The sequence below is a fragment of the Phyllostomus discolor genome, chromosome 5 (genome assembly GCF_004126475.2).
Source record: "Phyllostomus discolor isolate MPI-MPIP mPhyDis1 chromosome 5, mPhyDis1.pri.v3, whole genome shotgun sequence".
Lineage (NCBI taxonomy): Eukaryota > Metazoa > Chordata > Mammalia > Chiroptera > Phyllostomidae > Phyllostomus > Phyllostomus discolor.
Genome location: NC_040907.2, coordinates 11,698,334 through 11,708,578, shown reverse-complemented (window position 1 = coordinate 11,708,578; position 10,245 = coordinate 11,698,334). Strand labels below are relative to the sequence as shown.

General features: G+C 49.1%; 1 protein-coding gene across 1 annotated transcript in view; it reads right to left on the bottom strand.

Annotated features, from left to right (window-relative positions):
- Window positions 1-227: 227 nt before the first annotated feature.
- Window positions 228-10,245, bottom strand: part of MICOS10 (mitochondrial contact site and cristae organizing system subunit 10) — a 31,084-nt gene continuing 21,066 nt past the window's right edge. Inside the window, exons 2-4 of the mRNA XM_028512891.2 lie at window positions 3,912-3,959; window positions 2,806-2,915; window positions 228-481 (exon numbers count right to left, since the gene is read on the bottom strand). Coding sequence (XP_028368692.1) covers window positions 467-481; window positions 2,806-2,915; window positions 3,912-3,959 — 173 coding nt within the window. The 3' untranslated portion in view covers window positions 228-466. The remainder of the gene's footprint in view (window positions 482-2,805; window positions 2,916-3,911; window positions 3,960-10,245) is intronic.

Genomic DNA, 10,245 nt, shown 5'->3' with positions numbered 1-10,245 from the left:
GGCTCCTCACCGCACTTGTCATCTCCGTCAGGCGACAGAGCAGCAGCCTCCGCCCCGACTTACGAGGCGGGAGCTGACCGGAAAACCACACACTAGGCAGGCACGCCGGCTGTGGCTTCAGGAAGGTTCTCAGAGAGGCCGGGACTGGGCGGTGACGGCAGCGGGCAGGTCCAGTATAATCCTCGTCGTGCTCAGACACCAAAGGCAAAGAATCGCAGGCAGTGCACTGGGCTGCCTATTTTTGTTTAATTTATTTCTTTTAAGACCACCTCCTTGCAATTTCCAGAGAGAAAATACAAAACAAGAAACAGACTTGGTTTCAAATACACAAACAGTGCGCTGGAGTTTAAAGCATGGCTGGGAACACCGCTGCAGAAGAACGTCGGCTTACTCCAGAGCACGTCGGGGTTCCTGAGGAATAAACAGGACTGCTCTTCACCTCCCGCTGGGGCGCCCTCGGGCGCAGTCAGTGCTCCTGCTCCTGGAAGGCAAGGCACTGGGGTTAGAGCTGTGCGGGCTGTGTTTTCACAACCCTCTCTAACTTGCTGCTGCAGGTCACACCCAAGGGACCCACGGGCCCCAAACCTCACCCCCTCCCCCCCTGCCCCGTTTGCTGTAAAACTGTCTCACAAAAGGACTGCCACATCCTGCCCGAGTTCCGAAGAACAGCTCCCTGGCTCTGAGGAAGGAGAGTGGGAAAGGAGCGGAGCAGGGCCAAGCAACCAGCACCTGAGTCGGTATACTCCTCAGCCCGGCACAGGGGCCGGCCCAGGGGAGTGGGAGAAGCCTGGCTCTGGAAGCAAACAGCCCACTGACGATGGGGTCTCCGGCAAGTTTCTTAACCTCAGTGAGATTCAGATTTCCCTTCTTCTGCATGAGGACAGGGGCACCTCTCACGGACCTCCTGGGGCCCCTCGAGGGTCAGCGAGAGAACGCAGGGCGCCCGGGCGACCCGCAGGGCACAGCGGGCGCTCGAGAAGCAATGACCATAACAGGACTACACTCGAAAAGCTCCGAGTCGGGATTCTGCTCCTCTTTTCAGAGAACGGAGGATGACAACATCGAGGCATAGACTCAAGTTCAGATACAGTTACAAGGCCATTTTGGAGCAGTACACACAAGGCTGTAAAAAATGTAACAATATTTTCCACAGTTAAGTCCCAGCCATTAAACATATAATACGCCTATAACCACCCCGGAGCCATTATCCATGGCAACTCAGTTGGGAACGTTTCAAACAATTAAAAGTCCTGAGGCTCCTCTCCCCGTGCCGTTCCGTTCTCCCCCAGATTCGGCTGTGGTGCCAATGAGGCGAAGCGCCGGGGCGCGGGGAAACTGCCTGTCGTCAGCGCCGCGCCTCGCAGCCGCGCCTCCCCTCGCGCTGCCCCTCCGATTACCTCACCCCGGCTCTGGCACGGAAATGGCTCATGACCATGGGAGGCGGCGGAAGGCCCGCCACCATCTAGCTGGCCAACTCCCCTGCTCCCACTCTCCAAATGCACGCAGGAGGGTCGGCAGGCAGCTGGCATTCGGGACAGGTTCTAAGAGAGAGGCTACTGAGCTCTGGTGGAGTGCTGTCATTTAGGATTTGGTGACAGCTTTTGATGGGAATTAGGACACTCATTACTTGTTATTACGATGGAACAATGGACAAGTCAGCTGCCCGTTCTTGGTTGGCCTCAACTGTAAGAATGAGCACACCCATTTGTACGAACCTCACCTCCTCAAGCACGCTCACATGAACTCTCACGGCAGCCCAGTGGGTAGCAATCGCTTCCCTCACTTTATAGACAGAAAAGAGAGTCTCAGGAGCGAACAACTCGAGACTCCTTAGGAAGCAAGAGACGGACCAGCCTCACGCCCAGGTCCCCTGGCGCCTGCGCTCTTTCCGCTAGCCGCCCCCCACCTCCCAGGCTGCCCGGATCCTCGGGATTCTCACTCCAAGGCAACCCCGGAAATAGATGATTCTGCATAGCTAGCAAATGTGAAGTTCTTCACTAAAGTTTGTATTGCTACAAAGGTTGCGCCTTAGTAAGCCTGAGGCCATTAACACCTCTAATAGGGTATACCATTTACTCCATTCATTCATTCCTTTCACATTCACATGCCTACTGTGTTCCAGGCCCTGGGAAAACACAAACACGCACACCCCTGGGCCCTGCAGCACCCAGCCTCCCAGGACCCTTTCACTTAAACCCCGAGGTAACCAGCCTCGTCTGCAGTAAGGCGGTGAGGAACGCTGCGACACACGCAATCTTCAGGAAATGTGCCGCCTGCTTCCCTCCTGAGGTGAGTACTGTCATTTTTCGTCTTGTCTGCATCATCAAAAACCCATCTGTAGACAAGACTTCAGCAGAATTATGTGGGACATACAGCCAAAAACCTGGCCTTTTTGATCAGAAGCAGAATGATGACTGCGTCCCAGAAGTCTGCAAGCTTAGCCCGTGTGTATGTGAGATGCTCACAGGGCATTCTGGGGTCTTGAACAGAAGTGCCACCTCGGATGCTTGTGCACACAGGTCTCCTTCAAGACAACACACTGTCAGGCAGGTGTGTCAGTCCAGCCAGGTAACGTGTGGGTGTATGCCTGAACGTACCTGTGCGTCTCAAGGCACAGGGGAGGGGAGACACTTCGGGCACCAACACAGTGTCGGCGTCACTAACGGTCAGAGAGCCATCAGGGTCTCAGTGGGGCAGAGGACACACGCAGCTCACTTACTACACACACTACGAAGAAGCCTTCGAGGACTCGGGAGAAAACGCTTTTTCTCTGGGAGGAAAGAGAGGTATCAGCTCGGTACATACTTTGACATACTTCCCATGCAGCAGGTACGGAGACTGGAAGTCGTGCTGGCAGTTGGAGTAGGCCATTCCCAGGCCCATGCCGGAGCCGAAGGCCAGCGGCCACATTCTTCCTGGGGAGCACAAACAGGATGCCCGAGGGGGCACCATTGTGAGAAGATGCAGCTTTTCCTCCGGCTCGCCTACACGTGCTTAGTTAGGGGCTGATAAATATTCAACATGCCTCACACGGATGACTATACTGGGCCAGATGTTGTTAATGTTTCATCAATGGTCAAAAAAAGGAAGAGGGAGGCTATTAATAAATTTATTAATTTACCAAGTACTTATTAAGTACTTATGCTGCCAGGTTTGAGGTATTAATAATGGTACATATGAATGGTATATAATATAATATGAAAACAGCAGACATAGTTGAAACTTTTAACAACTTCTTATGAGTTCTAATCATATGCTCATTAATTAATGTTTTAACCTTAGCAGAAATAATACCACCTTTCAGGTAAGGTGCTTGGGTTTTAAAAATACCTAGGAATCTCACCAATATTTCCATGTTTTGATTACAGTTAGTGGTGAGGTGTCCTTAGGCCAACGCTGTGAATGATTATTTCATATCAGCACGAAGTGTTATTTAAGATTCTCTAGCTACGAAGTCCCACCGGTTCTTCACGGAAAGAGGACAACAGCCAAACTTTGGTTCTTCTGCAAAATGAAAGGGATAATGCCTGCCCTTTGTTGAGAATTTCTGGTCAAAAAGCATGTGTATTCCCGGTCCACTTGTTTTTATTACTAGCAGTACTCTCATTTTCAAGGTCCTTTCCAAAAAATTATAATTAATTAGGAATATGTGAGCATGTCTACATTTGGCCAAATGACTCACGGACATAAAGGGCGGGCATTTTCAATGACATCATATTTAAGATATGCCCCGGGGGAGTTCTGGAGATGCTCAACCCATCCGACCTCCGCTGAGCCCACATCCTCTGCCCAGCTACCGGCACCCATACGTGGCTGGGCGGGCAGCCACGCGGCTGCGCCTTCCAGGAGTGCCCCTGCTGTGTGAGTGCAACAGGACATCATGTTGGAAAGGTGGTAAGAGTCACACTTACTTTTAAAGAAGGTAAGTGAGAAAACAAGTCCTAGTCCAAGGCCAGTACCTGCAGAGAGGGAGGAACAACGTGTTACACTCACAACAGTAACCTGACGGAAATAAAGTGAACACTTCATCAACGTGAATATCTACAAAGGATTTCTCTTCGCAGGAACTTGGTAGAGTTGATTTTCTCGTTTCTAATGTTTTTTCTTCTTGTCAGAGGCTTTTTAGATGCCTTTGGTCCCCCGCCCACAATAGGGGATAAAAAACTTCACTCCCCGTTCTGTCTGGACGAGTCTTGGAGGGCGGGGGGTGGGGGGGGGGGGCAAGCCAGGAGACCGTTCCCGAGGAGATGGGCCCGCACTTCTTGGGGACAGCCTCCGGCCCCCTGTACCCTCCCCTGCCCATCCTCCCCAGGGATGCCACAGCCGGAGTGCCAGATACACAGCCTCAACCTGACGCTCCTGTTGTCTGTCATTCCAGCACTTGGAGTGACAGCTACCTTGTAGGAAGGAAGATCCCAAAGGTTGTCACAAGGCAGAGTGTCCATGTGTGGAGATTGATCCCCTCCCCTCATTCTACTCATAGGGCGTTTTTAACCACTATCTTTCAAAATAAAAGAACGCACACACGCCTATCTTAACGGTCTGGTAGAAAAAAATCTGTAAATGCCTCATTTTAAATTAAACTTCACAGGCACGCAAGCTTGAACCCAAAGGACCAGACCCTCATTTTCACCATATTCCTCAAGCACTGGTCATCCCAGGGCCGCTGCCACAGCTCTGGCAAGCCCACACAGCACCTGTGCGAATATCTACTTAACAGTTTTCTTTAAAACGGAAAAAAGAAAAGCAGTGCATGTATGATTACATAACTTTAGCCTCAACTTAAGTATATATTATTGATATAGATTTGAGTGCTGGCTATATTTCTTTTCATAAGGTGTATTAAAATGAATGTAGCAGCATTAAAATAAAAATATTTGTCTGTAGTACTTTAGGGGGAAAAATCAGCCCACATACTGTAGCGATACATGTCCCAAACTTTGAGACACACTTATTTTCCCATTATCCAAAAAATAACCGTGCCAAGGAAGAGAACCAAAACCTAACCTTTCCCCTTCAGATCTGACAACTTCATTCACACCCCTCAGAGTGCGCCGACACCCTGCACCGACCGCCTGTCCCGCGGGCCCAGAGCCCCGGGCCGCCGTCTTTACAACCGAGCACCACAGAGACAGCCCCAGCTCTCACCTGCCTGCGTGGTTCTCCAGTCTGTGCTACTGCGCTCGGAGAGCTGCTTCTCCTTCCTGCACCCTGACCGCGGCCGCGCGAACACGCCAAGGGCTCCGCAGCCCACCAGCCTGGCCTGGCCTGACCCAGACGCAGAGGACTAGCGAGCGAGCTAGCGCGTATCTCTTCTGATCTAGCTACGCAACGGCGCGGCTGAGGCTGGCCTGCAGGAAGTACGTAAGCTAGCACCCGCAATGATTTCTGGTCGTTCTCCCCGACCAGGTATATGTGACCACGATGTGCATTTCTTCCTCTGACTGTACACTGCATAAACATGAATCCTAATTAAAAATTATTACTTTGCCCTGTCCAACAGACCTAGCCTTAGGTGCCAACTTCAATGTGCAATATCTGAACATCACTCATGTCACCCCAGTTTCCATATCATTTAATAGAACGGTAGAAAACTGGTCAGTTTACAGACCATAATAATTCACCTACTCAAAATCGACATAATGAGAAGGAAAAGGAGCTAACATTTCAGTATTTCCCATGAGTCCCCAGCATTCTCTTCCTTCTGAAAAATTACCTGTTAAAGCAAACGATGACCTGATGTGGCGTCATCCCGCACTCCCCGGACGCAGAAAACGGCCGGCTGGAGGATGCTGTCTGGTTGGTGGTAGAGCGGCAGGCTGGGCCCCAGTCTGCCAGACTCCAAAGCCACCATCCCCGCCACACGTCCTGACACTGGATTCCCTTACAGTTTCAGCCGAAACAATCACTGCCTCCCAAGGGAAAGTGGAGTACCAAGATTCCTACTGCCAGCGCACTAAGATACAGCCAACAAGGAACTGTGCTTCCCATGCAAGAGCCCAGAACGCTAGGCAACCAGGGTAGTAACAAGCCCACACAAGGCCAAAAGGGCTTGTTCAGATTCATTCCCAGACTAACCCGACCGCACATGTCACAGACACAAGTCCGCCTGGTGGGCATGAGTCAAGAACTTCAGACAAATGGGAGCTATCGCGACTGATACTCCTTGGCAAGAGCCTGCCATTCCTTGGTTCATAAAACGGCACAGGGTTCAATTTCCAAACGGCCTGCCTCACCCCCATGCAGCTGGAAGATGAGTAAGACAGTAAATTGGTACTAGAGAATGAGGTAAAGGATTTGGACTGGCTCACAGGTTTCAAACCAGGCAATGGGGTGGGGAGGTAGGCCAGTAAAAACATAATGGCTCACAATCAGAGCTTTCGGTCCTCTCCATCTGGAAGGCAATTTTTTGGCAAACAAATCAAAAGCCCCAAAGGAAAATATTTCAGCATTTTTCTCGTCCCTCTGACTCCATGCCTGTCTCTCCTATTTCTCCCCCTGGGAAAGAAAGCTCTCTGATGCTCAGCTGCTCCCGCAGCAGACCGAGAACGACGCTAGGCCCACCGCTCACAGTGTCGCTCAGCCACGGAGGTGAGAAATGCTGCGACACCGAGCAACAGAGAGCTGAGAATCTTCCATCTCTAGACTTTACTTACATTCAGGTATATGCCCAACCACCTGGTTCTGCTCCTATAAAAGGCAGTCATCTGCAATTATACACAAAATCAAAGTCACAGTTCAGACGAGCCGAAGTCAGTGTGCTCCACGAGCTTAATTAAACTGGGCTGCTACATCTTCAGTCCTCAAGGGCGATTCCCACCCTCCATTTCCATATTTTTTAAGACACAAAACAACAAGACTATCCTCTTCAGAAAAAAAAAAACATGAAAAATGCTTTTTAGATGCCAGTGTCTTAAAGCTAACTATCTCAGTTATTGAAGAGATGAACAATGGTGGAACTGATGAGTTTCACAGGTTCAAGTTTTCACATGCTCAATTTTCTTTTAAAAGGCAGCATGTTGCTTCAAAGAGTCCCACCTGATCAGGGGACACCAGCTCTGCAGCTGTTTCCACTAAAGATTGGCACCTCTGCGCCAGGTTTAAACTTCATTAACAATAAAACATGAAAGGTTTGTCTTACAATAAAAACAAACCAACATGGAAAAGAGAAGAGTTTTCTCTGCCTCTGGCCACTTTTTTCTGTTGTTGCATGACAAGCTCCCTTAGAGGAAAAAAGCCAAAGGAAAAAGTACAAAGCATTTTTCACCTTCCCTGGAAGCAAATATTTAACTATGAACACAGTTTATATAACTTTGCCTCCCCCGACTCAAGCCTGTTCTTTTGGTCCATGCTATCTGGAATGACAAACAGCCCCGGAGTAAAGAAATGCCTGATTACAGGTACACATCTCCCTCACAGCAAAGCCCAGCCAAGGGGGGTGGGGTGGGGGCGAGACAGGAGGTAAGCAGAAAAATTTTTTGTAAAAACCCACAACAGAGGAGCCTTATGGAATTGACATTAGGCAAGGAGCCCGTGCTCTGAAACCATTTCTTTTGGAGAGGAAAAAGAATTGGCACAAATTCTTTCACAACGAAATTACTCCAAACCAATCTAACCCTGCACTTGAAGGCATGCTTAGTGCCCAAAAGGACATCATAAAACTGGCTAGTAGATAAACACACATTTTTAGGAAGGAGCAACTCCCTAACAGTTCATCCGATACTATGTTAATAACAAAACAACAGAGAACTCACTCCCACTGACTGCATATAAAACACTGCCCTGTCTTATGCCCAAGTGGATTCCTCAACCAACTTAGAAGAGTAACAGCCAACAGTGGCATGCCCGCGCACACCTTAAGCCACGCTCTATGTAAAAGGAGGAAAGCTGTGACTATGACACGTGGACACTAGCCAGTCAGCCGATGCAGCCTTATTCAGAAAACATCTTCGCTCTTCCCAGGCCGCATGTCATGAAGCTTCTACTTCACTGCAGACAGTTAGCAACCAAACTCGATCAGCAAGAATTAAGGAGCAGGCCACATCGTCGGATCGCAGTCCTGGGGTAGAAACGCAGTTTGGATGTCGGCTCCTCAGTAAAACAAGCCGAAGGACCACACGCTCCCGCCGCATCAATTCTGTACGAGTGGCAGCTGCCAATGGACTTCCAATTAAGGAGGAATTACTATTGTTTGGAGAGGTGCAGAAAAAAAACAAACCCTCAGAAATTCTCTTAGAACACATTTCTCTAACATTTCAGAGGGGGAAGCCCACAAGCCCACCTCACTGGTCTATTTAGTATGCTATTTATATGATAATTAAGGTCTCCAGCTCCCGTTTAACACTTCACACCAAGCTCCTCAATTCATAAGCCTAGAGTATAATAATCAATGCTAAATTGGATCTGCATCCAAAAATTAATTAAAATTGCAAAGCAACTCCATTTTAATTTGTATAATAACTTATATCAAGATGCATGGGCAGAAACTTTATAAATGAGAACTACAGAAATTACAAGCAAGTTTTTAAAATCCTTAGAAGCCATGTGCCAAACAACTTTATTATTTTTTTTAGAATAGAGGTGGTTTTTTTTTCAGATTTTACTTATTTTTAGAGAGAGGGGAAGGGAAGGAGAAACGGAGAGAAACATCAATGTGTGGTTGCCTCTCGCGCGCCCCCTACTGGGGACCTGGCCTGTAATCCAGGTATGTGCTTGACTGGGATTTGAACTGACTACCCTTTGGTTCACAGGCCCACGCTCAATCCACTGAGCTACACCAGCCAGGGAACAACTTTATTCTTGAAGGTCTGAAAGAAAAAGAAAAGATACAGCTTCCAGAGAATGAGGGACTTACTCTCGGGCAGGGGGGACGGCAGGAACTCTGCTGCTGCAGCGAGACAGGCCGAGGTCACACCCTGCGACTCGGGGCCTGCTAGCTCTTTGGCCGCAGGCCTGCGCCCTCGCCCGGCCGGCCCCGGCCGGCTCATCTGCAGAGCGAGGACAAGCTTACATGTCTGCTGCATGTCTGCGTGTCTGACAGAACTCAGTAGTAAGTGGTGGTAAGTCTGCCGCAGCTCTAGTAAAACTCAGTGTCAAAAGTGTAATATAATAGTTAATCTAAAATATACCAAGGGTGAGCCATGGCTGAAAATCAGAACCTTTTCCCCCTTTCTTAGCATAGTCGACTATATTTTAGTGGCATTAGCAATTGTTTCTAGGAATGTATCAGGTTTTGATATATATATGTATATACATTTTAAATAGGGAATTCCTTCAGACTCACTGTTGAAGTAGAACATTTTGCTTTAAAGTATAAAATAAAGGCCTTCCTAGAGCTGCCTTGTGTTTAATAAAGCTGGATGTGTGCTTTAAACACGGATTACTATCACACTGACCTACTTATAACGGGCAGGTTTTCCTGTTCAATCATGTTTCCGTCGACGCTACTGTAACCATCACATGCATCTGCTATGACAGAACAAACAGGAGTGCGCTTTCATGGAAAAGTACCCTGGGGACTGAGTTTAGTGAGAATCACATTTCCATGAAAGATGCTCGGGGCCCAATTTATGAGGGAAAAAAGGTTTTCAGTCAGTTCCAAACCGTGTTACTTAATCCTTCGAGGCAAAGACAGATTGTCCCAGGTGTCCAAGTGTAAATGCCAAGTCCTGTGCATTAACCGAGAAAGCGTGCCGGACCAAAGACCTGGAGATGGCAAATCTGACCAGTGTTCATCAGCTTCTCAGAGGTCAACACCGCTGCGGGGTACGGAGGCAACAGACCAGGAGGGAGGCTATCTAACAGGACCGTAACCTTCCTGTGGCTGTCCAGGCTGGACAGGGGCTGGGACATCTGCAGGAATTTCCCGGGTAGTCACCTACTGCCCGCACTCTGACCAGAGCACACAAACCAGCCAGCAGAAGGGAGAAAAGACGGGGAAGGCCACGGTGGAAGGCATTACTGGAGCTCTGCTTCCAGAAGAGCCAAACCCACAGAAGGGTCCTTTTTAAATGAATGTACACAGCACATGGCCCAATCTCCGGAACCCTGACGCCGCACAACCTCCCAAGGATGCACAAGAGAGGAACCACCTTTCAGGTGCATCGTGGTCCTGTCTTACAGGAGAGTAAACAAGGTAGAGGGCACGTGACTGACCCAGGTACACACGTCTGTAAAGGTGGAACTCACGCCCAGGCTGTCCGCCTCTGGTCGTGGCTCTTTCCTGCACACAGGCATACACCTCAG